Source organism: Tursiops truncatus, chromosome 4, assembly GCF_011762595.2.
Source record: "Tursiops truncatus isolate mTurTru1 chromosome 4, mTurTru1.mat.Y, whole genome shotgun sequence".
NCBI classification, from domain to species: Eukaryota; Metazoa; Chordata; class Mammalia; order Artiodactyla; family Delphinidae; genus Tursiops; species Tursiops truncatus.
This window is the reverse complement of record NC_047037.1, coordinates 135,937,806-135,960,594: the sequence shown is the minus strand read 5'-3', so window position 1 is coordinate 135,960,594 and position 22,789 is coordinate 135,937,806. Positions and strand designations below refer to the sequence as shown.

General features: G+C 38.0%; 1 protein-coding gene across 15 annotated transcripts in view; it reads right to left on the bottom strand.

The window, feature by feature from the left end:
- TTC3 (tetratricopeptide repeat domain 3) overlaps positions 1-22,789 on the bottom strand; it is a 145,743-nt gene that overhangs the window by 65,596 nt on the left and 57,358 nt on the right. For 14 of the 15 annotated variants that reach the window (XM_033856058.2, XM_033856069.2, XM_073804492.1 and 11 more), the window contains 10 exons: positions 15,887-16,021; positions 15,163-15,243; positions 12,394-12,506; positions 9,842-9,962; positions 7,549-7,671; positions 6,684-6,785; positions 4,724-4,816; positions 4,000-4,064; positions 2,875-3,011; positions 1,004-1,330 (listed from right to left, as the gene is read on the bottom strand). In XM_033856058.2, coding sequence (XP_033711949.1) covers positions 1,004-1,330; positions 2,875-3,011; positions 4,000-4,064; positions 4,724-4,816; positions 6,684-6,785; positions 7,549-7,671; positions 9,842-9,962; positions 12,394-12,506; positions 15,163-15,243; positions 15,887-16,021 — 1,297 coding nt within the window. The remainder of the gene's footprint in view (positions 1-1,003; positions 1,331-2,874; positions 3,012-3,999; positions 4,065-4,723; positions 4,817-6,683; positions 6,786-7,548; positions 7,672-9,841; positions 9,963-12,393; positions 12,507-15,162; positions 15,244-15,886; positions 16,022-22,789) is intronic. The other variant, XM_073804498.1, reaches the window with a different exon arrangement.

The following is a 22,789-nucleotide window of genomic DNA, read 5'->3' as shown; positions in this document are numbered from 1 at the left end:
CTGATTGTCAGTAGACACTAATAGCAATCATCACTTAGGTGAAATTGTCCGGGGCCAGAAACCCATGGAGATGTATGCTCAACACAGCACCATTTAGTTATCAACTACACCAAGTTTGCTGCCATCTTACTTCGTCTCTACTGACAGAAACATACCAATATATTCTCTGAAACCCTGGAACTCTATCAGCTCCATGTCTCTAAGGCAGGTCAGGCAGGCTCTCTCTATAGACCGCTGCTGAAAGGGCCTGGCCTGCTGTGGCTCCCACCAGCCTTTTTACCCAGCAGGTGCCAAGTGAATCATCCACAGCACTAGGCAGCAGCCAACCTGGTCATCAGGACAAACAAGGCCCTGGTACCAGAAGAGATCACCACCTAGTTTAGTCAACAGCTCTCTCTGCAGCTGCCTTCTGCAGTCCTTAGGTGGCTTTGGTCAAAGAGCCTGCTTGGGGGGTTCTTCCTCAACCGCATTAGGAAAATCAGGGCAGAGGACCAGAATGTTATGACCCTGTGATTCACAACACTGAAAGTCAACCCCAGGGTATTTCTCTCTTAATCCTTAGATACATACTTGCCCCAGGTGATCCTAAGCAATTAGTTCCATCCACTCTTTCCTGGAAATTCTCCACTAAGGAATGTGACTACTAAACTGCACGATCCCAGAGGGCACTCCCCAGCAGCTGACTCCAGGGGGTGCTATCTACCCATGGTTGTACCTAGTATTCACGTACTTTACACAAGGACAAACAGTTCTGCATAACATAGGACTGGATTTTCTTACTGACTGAACTTCCCTGTGTTTCTACCTTATACAAAAGCATATTGTAACCCCTCCAAAAAGTAACCTAAAAATTGTGAGTTGGGGGAAACAGCATTTCTAACCATACAAACTTGTGGTTCTACATTTTAAAAAATCATAAATGATGATAGGAAAATGAGACAGGATTCAGAGGCCTACGTTTATCCTTCCTATGAAACTGCATCTCTAGAATTAAGTGACGTACCAAAGCTATTAAGTTTTTGGATCCAGGTGGCTAATTTTGGTTCCACTTCTTTAAGTTCACTCAAAACATGCAGAAACACCCTTGTCTTTACTCTATTCTTTTCTTGAACCAAATGACAAATGACATAGTCCACTGCTTCATTCAGAAAATTTCTGCTAGAAAAACAGGTTGTGTAGTCTTCTGTGGTTAAAACCTTCCAAGAAAGCAACTCTTTGAGAAGCTTGGAAGTATTCAGTATCCCGGACTTAATCTTGTCAGCATACTGCTTTATGCACTGCAGAATTCTGTCATCAAGGAACTGGCAACTCTGAACACTGTCTACAGTTTCTACGGATAAATAACAGTGGTCAGTAAAAAGGAGAAAGAGAAACAATTTGCAAAAATATAAACTCAGAAAAAATTAACATAACATTACACAGCAATATAAAACATGACTCATATATTCTTTATGTTGTTTTAAATAGCCTAAGAAATTTTAAATTAGGAATATAAATAAAATATTTAACACCTTTAAAAGGTATGAAAGTTGACATTAAATCGAACATATCAAATACCTTATTTCCTTCACTTGTACCACTCATCTAAAAATCCTAACTGAGCCTCATCAACTACCCAAACTTTATATTCAGTAAATATGCTTCATGCATGAATGCAAAGCGTTTTTTCCTGGAGTTGAAGGGATCACTTCTTCAAGTATAAATACAATTAACATTTGGTAGTTACTGTATGTTATTCATCTTATTGTTGAATCCTAAATCACAGACCTGTGGAATCATTGATTCCAAGCTGGGAAATATCTCAGAAGTTCATCTTCCCACCCAGGCATTTCCCCCTAAAAATGGCCATTTAGCCTCTTGAAGCTAAGACAATAAATTAAATACAAAAAATATATATATATAAAATAATAATGTTCACTAAAAATTTTTTCGGTAGGAAAGATAACTGTGATTGATTTGTGAAACATTAATGGAATACTAGATGAAAAATAAAGACAACAAGAGGAAATATTTCATTTTGGGAAGAGCCATCACAGTAGAAAATGAGAACAATGTACTTCAACTCAAAACTGAAAGCATGCCTGGGGCTATAACGTACAGTATGGTGACTATAGTTAATAATACTGTTTTCCGTATTTGCATGTAGATCTTGAAAGTTCTCGTGAAAAAAAAATTCTGTATGTATGGTGATGGATGTTAACTGAACTTACCTGTGGTAATCATTTTGCAATATATACAAATTTCAAATCATTATGTTGTACACCTGAAACTATACCTCAATTAAAAAGAAAAAAAAAAAAACTCGACCCCCGCCCCAAACCTGAAAGTAAATATGTCCACAGAAACAGTAAATTACTGAGACCGCTCCCATGTTGATCAGGGAATGCTGACAAGACAGGTGTAAAACAGAAGGCTGGATTAGGTAATCTCTCTGGCACCTAGTATGAACTGCTTCTTTATTTGAACTCAGCATATTTCAGATAATCAGTGGCTAATTTACAGTTCAACGTTTCAGAACTTAAATCTGTGTAGCAGGGTTTACAAACCACTGTCAAACATACAATAGGAATTTCAGATATTATTCTCACATGCACTTTGGAGATAAGGAAATGGACAGAGTGTCAGTTTGCCCTGAGTTAGTGGCAGGGTAGCGTTTTCAATCCCTGTATATTGCTTCTAAATTCAATGTTCCTTACACCAACCCCCTCCCCACCTCAGTGTAAATCAGAAGATGGTGATAAAATCAAAATGCCAACGGAAATCTAAATTTCAATTCAATAACAATTAACATAAGGCCCAGCAAGATGAATATTTATATTTACACTTTTAAGCAAAAATACATCATTATTATCATGACTTGGACTCCCAGCATACCTTTCTGCTCTTCAATTTTAGGTGGATTACTTTCCCTTAAGTCCTCTTCCAATCTTTCTTGTGCTAATTTTTTTGCTTCCTTTTTTTGGATCTTCCGCTTCAATTTTTTGTCTTCTTTCAGTCTTAACTTCTCTAGGCTGATAAGTATTTACAATTAGTCATAACTCACCTTTGTTATAAACTCAATTAACTATTTTCCTTTGCCTAGTGTAAGTTACAAGTTTCCTTTTTTAGTTAAAACTTGGCCTATATCTTCTGTTCAATATCAAAAACTTTTGAGACGTGGTCAGTTCAGTCAAAACAAGTGTACTTGTTTCCTGAAAACAAGAACCTCAATGACTGAGTGACTTCTAATTAAGGATGGCATGTACAGATCATGCAGATGTTATTTCCATGTATTTGAGTTACTGCTTAGGGTAAACAAGAATAGTAAAAATGACTCTGCAAGGTAATACATGTAAATACTCATTTCCACAGTAAAATATTATTTTCACAACCCAATAATGGCCCACAACACCAGAATTTGGTCAATATGGTTACAACAAGTTCTCCTCAACAAATAATTCTGTTCATCTTTTCTTCTGCTCTTTCCTGGTCACCAATGATGAAAAAAATCACTTCTTAAAATGGAAAGCAAGAAGCAGGACCAAAAAGAAAAGAAAAAAGGATTGGAATTATTTGATCTGAACAAGAAGATATAGAAATGAATAATTTTGACAGTTCACTGAATATTTCAGGGTGAGAAACAGTCACTGGTTCAAAATGTTTGCTGAAGAGAGTAAAAGGAAAGATGCTTTTGGAATTAAAGTTTCAACAACAGAGAACTAAGTATATAATTTTTATCCAAATGCCAAATCTACTGAACATGTCATTTCATAGCTCAATTTCATAATTTTACTTATAAATTCAACTATTAAATAATGCTTTTTATTCAAGTTTTTAGCATTTAACCATTCTAGGCTAGTTCCCTTGAAAGTTATGAATACCCATAAAATTCACTTAAGAACCACTTATCTGGATATGTGTGCAGAGCCAATTTTAAAAACAGCATAATTTAGAAATCTGCATTTAACAGAATTATATTCTAATAGACATTATTAAGCTACTGATTATTAAAAATCTTACCTAGAACATTTCTGTTTCAGAATAGGTCTTGGAGGAACCTTTTCTTTAATGACTTTGTGTTCAAACTTTAAATAAAACAGACACATCCAAAATTTGTCTCATGCTCCCATGACATAAAGCACAAAACCACAAGTAACAAGCATTTCAGAAGCACACACAATGTTCAATTCGATAGGGAACAGTGATGATGTTCTGACCCAAACAAAAGCCCAGAAAACTTTAGCAAAACAATTTACTGAAAAGAGGAACAAGAGAGTAGACACAATTTAGGAAGCTTAAAAAAAAAATTAAGAGTAAGCAGAAGATCAAGTAAACTACAGATGTCATTACCACAACCCACTCCTGCCAACTCCCATACAGTGAGGCTAGAGGTAATCCCTCCAGACACTCTCCTCCCTCCCTAAGATCCCCCACCTCGCCAACACCCAAACATTTACTGGGAATTAACAAAATAAGGTTATTAAAAAGAGTAAAAACAGTAAAACTAAAATGTAAAAGACCTCCTCCTCCTTTTAGGAGATAAAAGAATATGAGAATCCTTCAATGCACAGAAGCATTCTCACATCCTATTACTTCCTATAATTTCTTATATTAAGTAACCGCTTCTTTCCTAGAAAACACAAGATCCAAATAGTACAACTTCCATAAATTTAAATCATATTTTAAAAGGTATCAGGATTTTGTTTATTAATTTAAGGAGACTTCCCCTTTATTAAATACTTACTTCACATTTAACTTGACCACCACTGCTGAAGATGATAATCTTTGAAATGATTCCTTCACAGTCAGGAGTAAGACAAATTCCTTGCAGAAAATCCTATTTGATTAGAAAAAAAAAAGTGCTCCATCTCAGCATAAATCTATACACGTATTCCCTTTTAACCATCAGGAACAGTCAAAACGTGATCTAAAACCTCCTTCAGGGACGTGCCGTAAAGTCCCTGCTCGTTGCCATCTGACTTCCAGAGCCCCCAGCTGTAGGGGTGACCACGGGACTTGCTTTGTTTGCGTAAGGTGAGCTGACATGATGTACGCTACGTCCATGCAAAAGCTTTAAGAAACACTGAATGGACTGGCCATTGCTCTTTTCCCTCGGCCATAAGAACGTGTTCCAGTCACTCCTCAGCCTCAATTCAGAAACAAAGAACACAGCCACACAGACTGGAGCTGCCACAGCCCAACCCTGGACAACGAATGCAAAACTTCAGGACAAGTGACACAAGCAAGGAACGAGCCTTTCTTACTGTAAGTCATAAGATATTTGAGTTACTTCAACACATCCTAGTGAAAGCGAATTTACAGAGGGTATTTCAACCCATGGGAATGGTAAGACCACTGAGGGCGAGGGCACAGCTAGAGGAGCTCAATTAAGGACAAAGACATAGCAGAAGTGACTCAATGACGGCAGCTATTTGGTCACATCATTACACCTCTAGTTAACGACATGAAAATGTGTAAAATGTGAGAATTTATTTCTACTAAACTTCAATAATTCCATTGCTAACGTTCACCTAGCACAACCACATTAGTTTTTTTCCTCAGTAAGGATAGGGGTTTACCTGAGGCTTAGCAGCGTAGAAAAAGGTTTTCTTTCTTTAAGTCCATAGCTTATATGGATCAGAAACAAATTCTATCAATGCAAACAAGATTATTAAACTGTGACTGCTCTCAAAGTATATCTGGCTAATGGAATTAACATCATTATCTTGTTAATTAAGAGAAAACCCCAATTAGATGTGGCAGTACAAAATTTAAGTTGATTCCTCAGTACAAATTATCTCATCAAATTTTTTTAGAAATTATAAAATTTGAAGCCCCAATTCTACATCATAACATTAAAATCAGACATTTAAACTTTTTTTTTTTTTTTTAAATTTTTTGCGGTACGCGGGCCTCTCACTGTTGTGGCCTCTCCCGTTGCGGAGCACAGGCTCCGGATGCACAGGCTCAGCGGCCATGGCTCACGGGCCCAGCCGCTCCGCGGCATGTGGGATCTTCCCGGACCGGGGCACGAACCCATGTCCCCTGCATTGGCAGGCGGACTCTCAACCACTGCGCCACCAGGGAAGCCCTAAACTTTTATTTTTGATCATAATATTTCCAATGTAAAAGAGGTTCAACAATTTATTAAAAGCCTCTATGGTTACTGCCCTTTACACTTGCATAAAATAAAAACAAAAACTGGGCTTCCCTGGTGGCGCAGTGGTTACGAATCCGCCTGCCAATGCAGGGAACATGGGTTTGAGCCCTGGTCTGGGAAGATCCCATATGCTGCAGAGCAACTAAGCCCGTGCGCCACAACTACTGAGCCTGCGCTCTAGAGCCCAAGAGCCACAACTACTGAAGCCCGCACGCCTAGAGCCTGTGCTCCGCAACGAGAGAAGCCACTGCAGTGAGAAGCCCATGCACCACAACGAAGAGTAGCCTCCACTCGCCGCAACTAGAGAAAAGCCCACGTGCAGCAACGAAGACCCGATGCAGCCAAAAATAAAATAAATACGTTATAAAACAAAAACTGATTTTCTAACTTTATCATTAAATTTTTAATTTAATATTTTCTAATTATGTCTCATGCACAGGGAGGAATTCATATCCTCTTAAGACTTTTCCTAAAGATTTTTAGGGGAAAAAAATCAACATACAATAAGCATACTGAAAAATCCAGATAATCTTGTTAGCCTTACCTTGTCAATTTTATCATTAAATGTTGTTGTTTTTAACTTCTTCCAACAGTTCATGTGGAATTCTATTTTACAGTACTGGCAACAGCTGATTCGTATAAAACCCTACGGTTTAAAACAATTTTTAACTCACTTTTGAAAGATGTCTACACACACATTCTCTCTCTCTCTCACTCACTCACAACACATATTAAGATGGAGAGCTCTCTGCACTTACCTGGCAGACATAGCTAGATGCCACATTTCCTCCTGGGGGAGTGTAAGACTTCCGTACCCCAGACTGCCTAGTGCTGGAAACACTGAGCTTAACTGACATATTCATTTCCACAATTTACAGCTGCGTTATCCTTTACAATACCAAATATTTTATAAACTTTATCTCATCTGATCTACTAACCAGGGACAGTGAGCAGCTTCTGTCTTCTTGAATAAGCTAAAGCCCAGGGTCTTACTCACTCAGTTCATTGCCAGACTTGGTCTCAGACTTAGGTCTCTAGGAGTTAATTCAATGATCAGAATGGCCTTCAGATTCTTGGACTCAAATTTTACAAGAAATTGGAATTGCAACAAATCAGGGGTACTAGCCTCCCTTTGTTCCCTGGGCTCCTAAAAATAGGCTAGAAAGGGGAAATGGAATCAGCTAACCTGCCTTCTCAGGTCACCGTCCCTGCCCTCGGTGTTTATTTCAGTGGCTCTGGGCCCCCATGTGAGATGATGTAGACTTAAGTCCAGGGGATGGGGAGGACAAGAGGACATAAAACTGCTGACAAGTCACAGTACTCAAGTGTCTCCAGTTACAGAATTTGTTCTGAATCCATTTTAAGGCACAATTCAGCAAGTTAAGGACCTAGTACACACTCATTAGTACCTTAAAGTCTGGATCAGTTATGTATATCTGGATTTTGGAATATCCACGGCACTTCTGATAGCAACAAATGGCATCCGGCACTGGAGGGAACCTGCATTCTTCAATAAATTTCTCTAACAGCATCTAAAACAAAAATAAACAAAAATGATACGACTACAACACTAATTCAACAATAAAATGTTTGTGATTTCAATAACCTCTTGCCATCAGAATATTTTCAGCACAGAAAGGACCAAATGCCTTTTAGCCAAGAACTACATACAACTTTTAAAGTTTTTCCTTCTAGCTTCCCTGGTGGCGCAGTGGTTGAGAGTCTGCCTGCCGATGCAGGGGACACGGGTTTGTGCCCCGGTCCGGGAAGAGGCACAACAGTGAGAGGCCCGCATAACGCAAAAAAAAAAAAAAAAAGTTGTTCCTTCTAGAGAGAGGCTGATACAGAGACATGCCAAGAGACAAAGATGGGAAAAAAAGGGCTAATCAACAAATTTTCAAAATTTCAGACTCTGAATCAAAATCTTATCCTGTGTTATAATCATCAGGCCTCATTTTACACTACATACCTTTTAGAAATCTCCTTCAAGCATTCACAGGGAGTCAAATGAGGTAGAATAACCCTTAGGGCTCTACTGTTCTCCTTCCCGATGTCATTTCACCTAGGACCCCACCACTGTCATCCATCTACCTCCCTGAACCCCTGCCCCCTGTGCCTGTTCATCACCTGGAGAATTACACCACTGCCCCCGAAGCCCCCGAGACTCATGCCACGCTTCCAGTGCTGGCTGTCCGTTATCAGTAGTTCCTGTGCCTCCACTCCAATCCAGTAGAAAGAGAGGAAAATCCAACAATCCCTACGTTTAGTTTTATTTTTTATACCAGCTTTGTTGAGATATAATTCATATACCATACAATTTACACATTTAAAGTGTACAGTTCCGTGGTTTTTTTAGTATATTCGGAGTTGTATAACTATCACGATAACCTAAAATTAGAACATTTCACCATGCAGCAAGAAACCCCATACCCATTAGCAATCCCTCCCCAACCTTCCTCAACCCCCTAGCCCACTAATCTACTACCTGTCTTCACATATAGATTTTCCTATTCTGGAGATTTCAGATAAACAGAATCATACAGTATGTGGCCTTTCATGTCTGGTTTCTGTCACTGATATTCAATTATATGGATATACCACATTTTATTTAACCATTCAGCAGTTGACGGACACTTTGAGCTGTTTCCACTTTTTGACTATTGTGAATAATACTGCTATGAACATTCATGTACAAGTTTTTGCGAGAACATGTTTTCCTGTCTCTGTACATACCTAGGAGTGAAACTGCTAGGTCATATGGTAACTCTGTCTTTAACCTATGAGGAACTGCCAGACTGTTTTCCAAAGCAGCTTCATCATTTTACACTTTACAGCAATGTATGGATGTTCTGATTTCTCCAGATCCTTGCTAACACTTGTTATTGTCTGCCTTCTTGATTACAGCCACCCTAGTGAGTATGAAGTAGTATCTCATTTTAATTTGCATTTCTCTGATGGCTAACTGTTGAACACATTTTACATGCTTATTGTCTATTTATACAACTTGCTAGCAGAAACACCTATCCAGATCTTTTGGCTACTTCTAATTAGAGTGTCTTTTTATTACTGAGTTGTAAGAGTTGATTCCTGTGCTTTTAAAAGCTTCAGCCAAAAGCAAGTTCTGAGTATATACCAGGGTTCATCACAAGTAAAGGCCTATCCTAGTCAATTCACACACTTTAGTCTTTCTAGAACTGGCAAAGAATCCTACGCTTCTGGATATGAGACTAAATTTATATTTTCAGAGTCTTCAAGTACCATTAATAACCATGATGAAAAAACAACGCTATACCTTTCTCTAAGTACAACCAGTACGCCATGCTGCTTATCAGTGCACATTCTGGTCAGGATGCCTGGATTCAAGTCCCAGCTCCACCATTTCCTAGCTGTTTAACCTTGAGCTCAACACTTAACCTCTCTAAATGTAATCTTCCTCATCTGTAAAATGCAAATAATCATAGTGCTCATCACATAGGGTTGCTGTACGGGTTAAAGGTAATGATAAATGGAAGGTGTATGACTGGCACACAGGAAACATTCAATAAACGTTGGTGATTCTCACCAGTCTTTCAAGGGGAAACGCACATGGAGGAGCGGAGGACAGAGTACTCCTACCTGTCTTCTGCTACCTGAGTCAGAGCGCAGAAGCACAGATGAGCTTTTATGGTTAGTAAGATGCTCTCTAGAGAAATAAACGGTTACCTTTATTTTCCCTGGCTGAGTCTCTTCAATAACCACATTACTTGTGGGCCAAGTTAACACTCCAGGAAGACGACAGATCAAGGTTCTTGCTTTCTCGAAATGATTAAGAGCTTCTAGAAATCTAAAGTCATAATTATGAAGAAGGTATTAAAGATGTGACATGAATTTTCATTCCCCACAACAAGGCACAGAGATTTCAAGCTTACTAGGTAAGAGTACATTTGACAAATCACTACACAGAAATATTCAATGTAACCCATATGTTCTTTAAAAAACCAAGACATTATCACTGTTTGCTACAAAGATAATATAAATTAAACACTAATCTACCTGCACACTGGCTTTCTTATGGTAGGTGCACACTAGTCCTTTTAAAGTTGTAATTTTTTTTTAAGTTTTCAACAAGTAAAACAGAAAACTGAATAAATTATGGTTGTTCCATTTTTATTTCATTTACTAATCTAATTAGATTCTTGTAGAGCAACAGCAAAGCTCCACTTCAACTAATTAATCATAAATAGGGAAATTTTTTTCACTTGACTCATTTAGAACATCTATAGTAAAACCGATTTGCTGAAAAATTTTTAAAGAAATCGTATATTCTGGACATCTTCAACTATAAAGCAGTGAATTATTTTAACAGAACAAATGTGTATGTAAACTATTTTAACTATAAATATGAAATCTTTCATTTCCAATTTATGGTTTAAATATTAATCTCAATAGAGTCCCACAGTCCGTTCAACAAAAGAATACTAGAATACTGGATCATAAGGTTATCCCAGTCTTTATTCTTCTCTTCAGACTAGAAAATAGAGGGTTCTCTGCTTTCTCCAATCTTGAAACGATTTCCCAATTGAAGAAGTCATTTTTGCCTTTGGGTACAGAAAACTTCACCTGCAGAAAAGCTAGACCAGCATCCACCATAAGACAGTTATTAAACAGCAGGACTTTCAACCAGACACTGCACATTGCAACAGCAAAAAACCAGCTTACTGGACACTGAACCACAAACCATATTATTGTGAAATTAAAAGTTAAATGGGTTTCCACAACATTGTAAATCAACTATACTTGAATAAAATAAATTTTAAAAAAATTTAAATGCCTTTCAAAATGGCAAACACGTCTTCATTTACTACAACCTCCATGATGCTATACATTTATGTTACGTTCCCAGATCTTGTGATATCCGCATGCGGCCACTGCATTAAACAGGTGTGTCCCAAACAACTTATGCTAAGCTGGAATTAATTTCATTTATTACCATAGAAGTGACTGCTAAATCCTCACTACCCCTGATCCTTAAAAGAGTTGACCTGGTCAGACAGTAGCTTCAGGAAGTAAAAGAACTTTCTTTAATCTTTAAAGATCTTTAAAGAAGGTTCTAGGCACCCCCTGAGATTGGGTTCCCAAGAATACCAATGGTCTGATAAAACTTCCTCTAAACAGTCAGATGAAAATTTAAGGATAATTAAAAGTTATGAATGATATTCAATCAGTCAACAATTATTTCTTTATACAAGTAATCTAACATACCTACCACTATATTGGCTGTAATTCAACTATAGGTTCAGAGGAGAGATTTTTGTTTCTAACTCATAATATCCTTGAACATATATAAATTTCGTATTAGCGACTTCCCTGGTGGCGCAGTAGTTAAGAACCCGCCTGCCAATGCAGGGGACACAGGTTTGAGCCCTGGTCCCGGAGGATCCCACATGCCGCGGAGCAACTAAGCCCACGCACCACAACTACTGAGCCTGCGCTCTGAAAAGCCCACACAGCACAACGAAGAGTAGCACCTGCTCCCCACAACTAGAGAAAGCCCACACGCAGCAATGAAGACCTAACACAGCCAATAAATAATAATTTAAAAAAAAATCCTCATACAAGTTTTTTGGGGGAAATGGGTATTTAACCAAAATATTATATAATCACACTTGTAAAGCATTAATTTATACCAATTCAGTCACCACTTATAAATGACATATACTAAAAGATAAAACATAAAATCCTTTGTGTCAAATTACTCTATTATTTTTTTAATTTATTTTTTATTTATTTATTTTTGGGTCAACGTTGCTGCACATGGGCTTTCTCTACTTGCGGCGAGCGGGGGCTACTCTTCGTTGCAGCGCACGGGCTTCTCATTGCGGTGGCTTCTCTTGTTGCAGAGCATGGGCTCTAGGTGCACAGGCTTCAGTAGTTGTTGCACACGGGCTTAGTTGCTCCACGGCATGTGGGATCTTCCTGGACCAGGGATCCCCTGCATTGGCAGGCCGATTCTTAACCACTGTGCCACCAGGGAAGTCCAAGTTACTCTATTATTGATTTTCCTATTACATTCAAAATTAGAAAGCACTGGGAACTGAAGTGATTTGACCTTACTTTAATAATTAATATCCAAATGCCAGTCCTTAAAGTAAACACAATTATCATAGTGTGCCACAGAGAAGATACCAAAATAACTCCAGAAAAAGGATCATCATCACATTAGATTTGAAATGAGTAACCAGCCTAGAGCATGAAGTAGTGTGGCTTCTACTAACCTGTTTTTTTTCAAGTACACTTTTCCAATTCCACAGTAAGCCAAGCAATCAAGTCCCTCATTGGGGTAGTGTTCAATCATCCTCTTAAACTGGTTTTCAGCCTCAGATAACTCCTTCAATAGCAATGAGAACAGTGATCACTTACACAGAAAGAGAAATACTGGAACCGATTTTACCTGAAAGTTGATTCCTTTTGTGTAATATTAAAAACAACCGTATATCCTAAAATTTCTATGGCAAAATTATACATTCTGTACTTCATTTTCTTAATAATTACATAAATTTTGACCATATGGATACTCAAGAGACACAACCAAAATGATCCAGCTCCAGAATGAAAAGTTGGCACTGAAGTCAGACAACCAACCAGATGAGCATTTCCTAACACACAGAGGTCACCGCGTGTGCTGGCTAACCCTAAAAGGTGTGAATGCAGGGTAAAAGGGACTGATTTGGATGCAAACACGCCATAACATACATCCTAGTAAGTGCTGCCCCCTTGGGATCACAGGAATTCCAATGATGTTGCCACAATGTTTTGTGACGTAAGACAAATGCTCTGCCTTAAAAACAGCTCTTTAGTAAACTTTACAGAGCTTAGAGTACATTCTTTTGAATATTCTCAACAGTGGAAGCCTCTGGGCTTTGAATGAATATTGTTTTGGAAAAAATCCAAAAGACACTTAGCTCAAAGCAATACTGGCCACTCCACTGTGGGTGAAAAAGGAAATGTCACTACAAAATGGAGTTAATAAGAAGCTTTGAGGCCAGCTCCGAAGGAGGCATGCCAAAAATGTTTCAGCAAGGACTGTTCTGGAGTGAATATAACTTCCTTCTGGGGACACTCTGAATGATGAAATTCTCTTAAATGTCCAAGTTCTATCGTACCTATTTAGTTTTTTTTAATCAAAAGTAAATCAAAGTAAATAAAAAATGTAATAAACTATTTCGTCAGTTCCGGTAAGGCAAAACATGTTAAGAAGCTTATTGTTACTCTGCCAAGAATAGAAGAATGGAGATCATACAGTCCTGTCTCCAACAATCTACTAGAAAATAGAGTTAGAGATTCCCTAATGAAAGACATTTATCTGTCACATCAAGAACAAGAAAGGGGGGCTTCCCCGGTGGCACAGTGGTTGAGAGTCCGCCTGCCGATGCAGGGGACACGGGTTTGTGCCACTGTCTGGGAAGATCCCACATGTTGCGGAGCGGTTGGGCCCATGAGCCATGGCCGCTGAGCCTGCACGTCCGGAGCCTGTGCTCCGCAACGGGAGAGGCCACAACAGTGAGAGGCCCGCGTACCGCAAAAAAAAAAAAAAATTAAAAAAAAAAGAACAAGAAAGGGGCTTCCCTGGTGGTCAGTGGTTAAGAATCCGCCTGTCAACACAGGGGACACGGGTTTGAACCCTGGTCCGGGAAGATCCCACATGCCACAGAGCAACTAAGCCCGTACACCACAACTACTGAGCCTGTGCTCTAGAGACAGCGAGCCACAACTACTGAGCCCACATGCCACAACTACTGAAGCCCGTGCGCCTAGAGTCCGTGCTCCGCAACAAGAGAAGCCACGACAATGAGAATCCCGCGCACCGCAACGAAGAGTAGCCCCTGCTCACCACAACTAGAGAAAGCCCGGGCACGGCAACGAAGACCCAATACAGCCAAAAATAAAAACAAATAAATTTTAAAAAATGACCAACAGCATGTCACAAGGAAAATGAACCTCACGCTCTGTGGACCACTCAGACAGTGGAACATAAAACAACCTGATCCTTATTAGGGAGCAATTAGGGTTAAGCCTCATCTAGCCTAGGAAGCTTGGGGCCCAAGTTGGTAGAAAGGATATATTATTCCTGAGGTAATTCTAGAGCCATTTCAACCTTTATCAAAAACTCGAAGCCATGGAAAGCAAAGTATAATGCTGAGCAGTGCAGGTAAGTAAGCTTTCCAGGAGAGCACTGAAAGACCATGAGTAATGGAAACCATGTGTGCTCACACCCATACACTGATTGCATGTGGTTATGGGAAGCCTGAACTCTAGAAGATAAAACACCCAGGTACTTACTATCCAGAACTAAGAGCTATTAACATTAGCATTCTTTTTATGATTTAAAAAATAAAAAGGCATGACACAACGTTGAACTCTCCTTTTTTAACCTTCCAAGTCCCATTCCTTTCTTCTATCACTAAATGCAACCATTATATTAAATTTGATGTAGGGCTAGTCCATGTTTTTTTTTACAAGATTCACAGATAGCCATAAACAATATATACTATTGTCCTGTAAGTTTTCCACTTTGCACATAAGTGGTATCACGATGTTACTACATTCTCCAACTTGCCTTTTTACCTCAACATGTTTCCGAAATTTATCATGATATACCAGCTCCTTTACTTTTTATACAAATAAAAGGTAGATTCCCACTGGTGGTCTGGCATAACTTTTTTCTAACGGAAACACAAACTACATTTTCTTTTCAAAAAGAATCACAAACTAAATTAAATTTAGTTATTTCAGAAAAAATTATCAAGAAAGTACACAGGCAGTGCTCATTAAACTACTGTGATAATCATTTAATGATATACATAAGTCAAATCATTATGCTGTACACCTTAAACTTATACTGTCCATTGTATCTCAATAAAACTGGAAAAGCAAAAAAAAAAGTACCCAGAAGGAAATACACCGAAGTGAAAAAACTATTTTAACATACCTTCTAAAATTAATGACATATTTTAATTGTTTATTATCTCTGTTACAAATATTACCTCAGGTTGTCCTATTCCAAGGAGTGAAATGGCAAGTCCATAGACTACTAAGACGTAGTTAATCATGGCCAGGTTCAGTTGCTGTCAATAAAAATGCTCCAGTTAAACATCTGAACATAATTCTGCCCAATTTGCATCATACTAACTTGTTAACCGCAACAGTAAGAGTATAAAAATATCTTACTAATCACTGTGGGACAAAGACCAAACAAAATTAGAAAATACATTTTGCAAAGATATGCAGTTATCCTGCTATCAAATATCTAAAACACAGAATCACTGTCTCAGAGTTCCTTGAAGGCATGGTTCATAACAGAATAACTGATGTCATATTCTTTTGCATATTAACGGGATGAGTAACAGACTAAGGTATTTGCTCTCTTACAACCTTGCATATTTACCCAGCTAATACTTTCTTTGTGGATGAAAAGATGTGACTAAAGTGAGTCCAAATTCTTGACTTAGTGCTCTAATAAGATAAAAAGCCAAGAGTTCTAATGAACACCAGCTATAGCGCAAGGAGAGAGTCTAAACCTGGCTTCTATACCGACTGCAACCATAAAGGCTGAATCAGAGCATTATCTGCTTCTCACGACCTGGAGTAAATTCCGCTGATCTCAGCAAGACGATACATTAGTACAATGAAGTCAAAGTGTTGGTTCCCTTCTACATTCATCTGAAACGCATTAGCATTGGTAAACAAGTTACCAGGAGGCAATCTCACCTTTATTTTTTGAGGATCTAAACCATTGAGCAACTCTGTGAAGGCCTGGGCAGCACTGCGGCAGCGCTGCTCCAACAAAGCCGTGTAACCATCCTGGATTAAGCTTCTCAGCATTTTCATTATATTAGCAAAATCCTGCAAAAAAGAAATTCTTTTTCAGTAAACCAGAGCTACACATGCTTAGTCTAAAACTTAAGATGCCAACGGTCATCACTGGGCAGTTATACTTTATAACTGATCATAAAATATGTAAATACCCAAAGCTACCCTGTATGGATTATACTCCTTTCTCAGCACAGCACCATTAAAGTGGAAATTAAAAGGTACTGCTTCCCCATCTTGATCCCAACACTTCTAGTGCTGCCCATGACAAAGAAGGGGGGTTCACTTTACACTACATGGTGCTAAGCTGTACTCGCTTTTCCAGGCTAACCAGACAGTATTTGGACGTTTTAACAGCTCAAATGGAGAACATCAGCCATCATTTAAATAAGTAAATTGTTTGGCTGAGACTTGAGCAATTAGACAAATAAGAACAAGCAATCAATTTCCTGGTCACTACCAGAGTTTAACAACTGCCCTCATGCCCTGGAACAAACCTAAATTCTCAGCAAGAAATGGTCATTTCAATCTGTAGCTCTACTCCTGCCTAACGTGTACTTGAATATAACTAGATAATATTATCGGGAGAGATATTACTAGGTTAAATGCAAAGAGAAGAGAATAAGGAAAACAGCTGCTATAATGTACCCTGAAATAAAGCGAGAAAAAAACTTTACAATTTGAATATACATGAGCACATACATTATAATTTGCATTCAGATTTTAGTTACGTGGCAATAGCTATAGGCCACAAAAGTTCCATAAGGACTGGAGAGGCAAGCCTGGAGGCTAAGCTAGATCTCCCCACACCTTGCCATACATGTGTACACCGTTCAAGGGAGCAGAAAATGCAAATATTTGCGTGACATTCCTCACTGTTCCTCATGATAAGGATCCAAAAGGAGACCCCACTGCACAAAACACAGAGGGAAAAGCAGTCTGGTCACACATAAACAAAAGCTGCCTAGTGCTTTTCGTCCAATGAATCAAAGTTTAGGAGAACTTTCCCCCCAGAAAACACATGGAAAAGAGCAGCTCTCAAGTAAACGTGGTATTTGCTATACAGTATTTTAAAAGTTCACCGATCGCCACATTAATGTTAAGATAAGAGTTTTAACAGTTATAGAAGACGATGTGCTATCCCCCCACGCACTAGTTTATTATTTATTATTCAGCCTTGGACGTACTGATTCCATTCTAATCTCTTTCATTCTAGAAAACAAATCCATCTGCCTCATGTTTCCATTGGAAATTATTTCTCTCAAAACAGTACAAACAAATGGTCTGTACTGAAAGCTGCATGAGAGCGGTCTGAATGGCAATGCCAGTCTTCAGCGTATGCAGGGGCCTAAAGTAAAGTGTGTTAAATGAACAAATCAAGGCTCAAAAATAACCATCATTTTTATTTAAATACTCTTTTGTCTTTACAGGCTGTCGTTACAATTTAAGTCCATCACAGTTTTTAGAATTAGTAAAATCAATATAAAATGACAATTTTAAAATCACCAACTGTTAGAAATACTAAAAATGCTTTTATGCAACTAATTAGAAAGCTGTTGAAACCGATTAGGAAACTGATTAAAAATGCTTAACATGCTTCATTCCAAGAGTCCTTAATAAGCTATCTGTCATATATACCTAACATAGTTAACAGAAGTTTAAAATGACCCAGATATTAAAATGAGTGTTGTGTTTCATGTTAATATACATTTGGGGGGGGTAAAATCCAACATTTTATTTTAGAAGAAATAGAACTGTATTTACATAAAGCACTGAAGTGTCAAAGCAGACTCACATGAATCACATTTAACCAAAATAATCTTTCACTGATAATACACAGTCTACAGGTATTCAATGACTGGAAGAGTGATTAGCCATGGTTCTGTAAATTCCGGATTCTGTACAGGTTTCTATTTCTTCTTGAGTCAGTTTTTATAAGCTGGATTGTTCTAGGAATTTGTTCATTTCATCTACATACATTTTCAAATTTCCTGGTATAATGTTGGTCATAATAGTATTTTGATATAGTATTTGTAATACTGAAGCGTCTGTAGTAATGTGTCCTTTTTCATTCTTTTTTAAAAAATATTTATTTATTTATTTATTTGGCGGCGCTGGGTCTTAGTTGCGGCATGTGGGATCTAGTTCCCTGACCAGGGACTGAACCCGGGCCCCCTACATTGGGAGCCCAGAGCCTTAGTGACTGGCCCACCAGGGAAGTCACCTTTTTCATTCTTGAAATTGTTTTATTGTGCCTTCTTTTCTTCCTTTCTTAATCAGTTTCCATACTGATATGTAAATTTTATTTATATTGTTAAAGAATCAACTTTTAGCTTTGTGGATTCTTCTTTACAAGTTGTTCCATTTTCATTATTTTCTTTTTTTTCAGAATTTTATTATATTTTTTTATATAGCAGGTTCTAATTAGTTATCCATTTTATACATATTAGCGTATACATGTCAATCCCAATCTCCCAATTCATCACACCACCCCCATCCCCGCCACTTTCCCCGCCTGGTATACATACGTTTGTTCTCTACATCTGTGTCTCAATTTCTGCCCTGCAAACTGGTTCATCTGTATCATTTTTCTAGGTTCCACAAATATGCATTAATATATGATATTTGTTTTTCTCTTTCTGACTTACTTCACTCTGTATGACAATCTCTAGATCCATCCACGTCTCTACAAATGACCCAATTTCCTTCCTTTTCATGGCTGAGTAATATTGCATTGTATATATGTACGACATCTTCTTTAACCACCCAACTGACGACGGGCATTTAGGTTGCTTCCAAGTCCTGGCTATTGTAAATAGTGCTGCAATGAACACTGGGGTGCATGTATCTTTTTGAATTATGGTTTTCTCAGGGTATATATATGCCCAGTAGTAGGATGGCTGGGTCATATGGTAATTCTATTTTTAGTTTTTTAAGGAACCTCCATACTGTTTCTCCATAGTGGCTGTACCAATTTACATTCCCACCAACGGTGCAAGAGGGTTCCCTTTTCTCCACACCCTCTCCAGCATTTGCAGTTTGTAGATTTTCTGATGATGCCCATTCTAACTGGTGTGAGGTGATACTTCATTGTAGTTTTGACTTGCATTTCTCTAAAAATTAGTGATGTTGAGCAGCTTTTCATGTGCTTCTTGGCCATCTATATACGTCTTCTCTGGAGAAATGTCGATTCAGGTCTTCTGCTCATTTTTGGATTGGGTTGTTTGTTTTTTTAAAATGGAGCTGCATGAGCCATTTATATATTTTGGAGATTACTCCTTTGTCCACTGATTCGTTTGTAAATGTTTTCTCCCATTCTGAGGGTTGTCTTTTCGTCTTGTTTGTACTTTGCTTTGCTGTGCAAAAACTTTTAAGTTTCATTAAGTCCCATTTCTTTATTTTTTTTTTCTTTCCAATACTCTAGAAGGTGGATCAAAAAAGATCTTGCTGTGATTTATGTCATAGAGTGTTCTTCCTATGTTTTCCTCTAAGAGTTTTATAGTATCCGGTCTTACATGTAGGTCTCTAATCCATTTTGAGTTTATTTTTGTGTATGGTGTAAGGGAGTGTTCTAATTTCATTCTTTTACAGGTAGCTGGCCAGTTCTCCCAGCACCACTTATTGAAGAGACTGTCTTTTCTGCACTGTATATCCTTGCCTCTTTTGTCATACATTAGTTAACCATAGGTGCATGGGTTTATCTCTGGGCTTTCTATCTTGTTCCATTGATCTACATTTCTGTTTTTGTGCCAGTACCATATTGTCTTGATTACTGTAACTTTGTAGTTTGGTCTAAAGTCAGGGAGACTGGTTCCTCCAGCTCCGATTTTTTCCCTCAAGACTGCTTTGGCTATTCGGGGCCTTTTGTGTCTCCATACAAATTTTAAGATTTTTTGTTCTAGTTCTGTAAAAAAATGCCATTGGTAATTTGATAGGGATTGCATTGAATCTGCGGATTGCTTTGGGTAGTGTAGTCATTTTCACAATACTGATTCTTCCAGTCCAAGACCATGGTATACCTCTCCATCTGTTTGTATCATATTTATTTCATCAGCGTCTTATAGTTTTCTGCATACAGGTCTTCTGTCTCCCCAGGTAGGTTTATTCCTAGGTATTTTATTCTTTTTGTTGCACTGGTAAATGGGAGTCTTTCCTTAATTTCTCTTTCAGATTGTTCATCATTAGTGTATAGGAATGCAAGAGATTTCTGTGCATTAATTTTGTATCCTGCAACTTTACCAAATTCATTGATTAGCTCTAGTAGTTTTCTGGTGGCATCTTTAGGATTCTCTATTTATAGTATCATGCCATCTGCAAACAGTGAGCTTTACTTCTTCTTTTCCAATTTGTATTCCTTTTATTTTTTTTCTTCTCTGATTGCCGTGGCTAGGACTTCCAAAACTATGTTGAATAACAGTGGTGAGAGTGGACATCCTTGTCTTGTTTCTATCTTAGAGGAAATGCTTTCAGTTTTTCACCATTGAGAATGGTGTTTGCTGTGGGTTTGTCACATATGGCCTTTATTATGTTGAGGTAGGTTCTCTCTATGCCCACTTTCGGGAGAGTTTTTATCATAAATGGGTGTTGAATTTTGTCAAAGGCTTTCTCTGTATCTATTGAGATGATCATATGGTTTTTCTTCTTCAGTTTGTTAATATGGTGTATCACATTGATTGATTTGCATATACTGAAAAATCCTTGCATCTCTGGGATAAATCCTACTTGATCATGGTGTATGATCCTTTTAATGTGTTGTTGGATTCTGTTTGCTAGTATTCTGTTGAGGATTTTTGCATCTATATTCATCAGTGCTCTTGGTCTGTAATTTTCTTTTTTTGTAGTATCTTTGTCTGGTTTTCATATCAGGGAGATGGTGGCCTCATAGAATGAGTATGGGAGTGTTCCTTCCTCTGCAATTTTCTGGAAGAGTTTGAGAAGGGTGGGTGTTAGCTGTTCTCTAAATGTTTGATAGAATTCACCTGTGAAGCCATCTGGCCCTGGACTTTTGTTTGTTGAAAGATTTTTAATCACAGTTTCAATTTCATTACTTGTGATTGGTCTGTCCATATTTTCTATTTCTTCCTGGTTCAGTGTTGGAAGGTGATGCTTTTCTAAATATTGGTCCATTTCTTCCAGGTTGTCCGTTTTATTGGCATGAAGTTGCTTGTAGTAGTCTCTTAGAATGCTTTGCATTTCTGTGGTGTCTGTTGTAACTTCTCCTTTTTCATTTCTAATTTTAATGATTTGAGTCCTCTCCCTCTTTTTCTTGATGAGTCTGGCTAACGGTTTATCAATTTTGTTTATCTTCTCAAAGAACCATCTTTTAGTTTTATTGATCTTTGCTACTGTTTTCTTTGTTTCCATTTGATTTATTTCTGCTCTGATCTTTTTTTTTAACATCTTTATTGGAGTATAATTGCTTTACAATGGTGTGTTAGTTTCTGCTAACAAAGTGAATCATTTATACATACACGTATGTTCCCATAGCTCTTCTCTCTTGTGTCTCCCTCCCTCCCACCCTCCCTATCCCACCCCTCTAGGTGGTCAAAAACCACCAAGCTTCTCTCCCTGTGCTATGTGGCTGCTTCCCACTAGCTATCTATTTTACGTTTGGTAGTGTATATATGTTCATGCCACTCTCTCACTTTGTCACAGCTTACCCTTCCCCCTCCCCGTATCCTCAAGTCCATTCTCTAATAGGTCTGTGTCTTTATTCCCGTCTTACCCCTAGGTTCTTCATGACCTTTTTTTTTTTTTTCTTAGATTCCATATATATGTGTTAGCATATGGTATTTGTTTTTCTCTTTCTGACTTACTTCACTCTGTATGACAGACTCTAGGTCCATCCACCTCACTAAAAGTAACTCAACTTCCTTTCTTTTTATGGCTGAGTAAGATCCGATTGTATATATGTGCCACATCTTCTTTATCCATTCATCAGTTAATGGACACTTTGGCTGCTTCCATGTCCTGGCTATTGTACATAGAGCTGCAATGAACATTGGGGTGCATATGTCTTTTTGAATTATGGTTTTCTCAGGGTATATGCCCAGTAGTGGGATTGCTGGGTCATATGGTAATTCTATTTTTAGTTTTTTAAGGAACCTCCATACTGTTCTCCATAGTGGCTGTATCAATTTGCATTCCCACCAACAGTGCAAGAGTATTCCCTTTTCTCCACACCCTCTCCAGCATTTATTGTTCCTAGAATTTTTGATGATGGCCATTCTGACCGGTATGAGATGATATCTCATTGCAGTTTTGATTTGCATTTCTCTAATGATTAATGATGTTGAGCATTCTTTCATGTGTTTGCTAGCAATCTGTATATCTTCTTTGGAGGAATGTCTATTTAGCTCTTCTGCCCATTTTTGGATTGGGTTGTTTGTTTTTTGTTATTGAGCTGCATGAGTTGGTGGTAAATTTTGGAGATTAATCCTTTGTCAGTTACTTCATTTGCAAATATTTTCTCCCATTATGAGGCTTGTCTTTTGGTCTTGTTTATGGTTTCCTTTGCTGTGCAAAAGCTTTTAACTTTCATTAGGTCCCATTTGTTTATTTTTGTTTTTATTTCCATGTCTCTTGGAGGTGCGTCAGAAAGTATCTTGCTGTGATTTATGTCATAGAGTGTTCTGCCTATGTTTTCCTCTAAGAGTTTGATAGTGTCTGGCCTTACATTTAGGTCTTTAATCCATTTTGAGTTTATTTTTGTGTATGGTGTTAAGGAGTGTTCTAATTTCATTCTTTTACATTAGCTGTCCATTTTTCCCAGCACCACTTATTGAAGAGACTGTCTTTTCT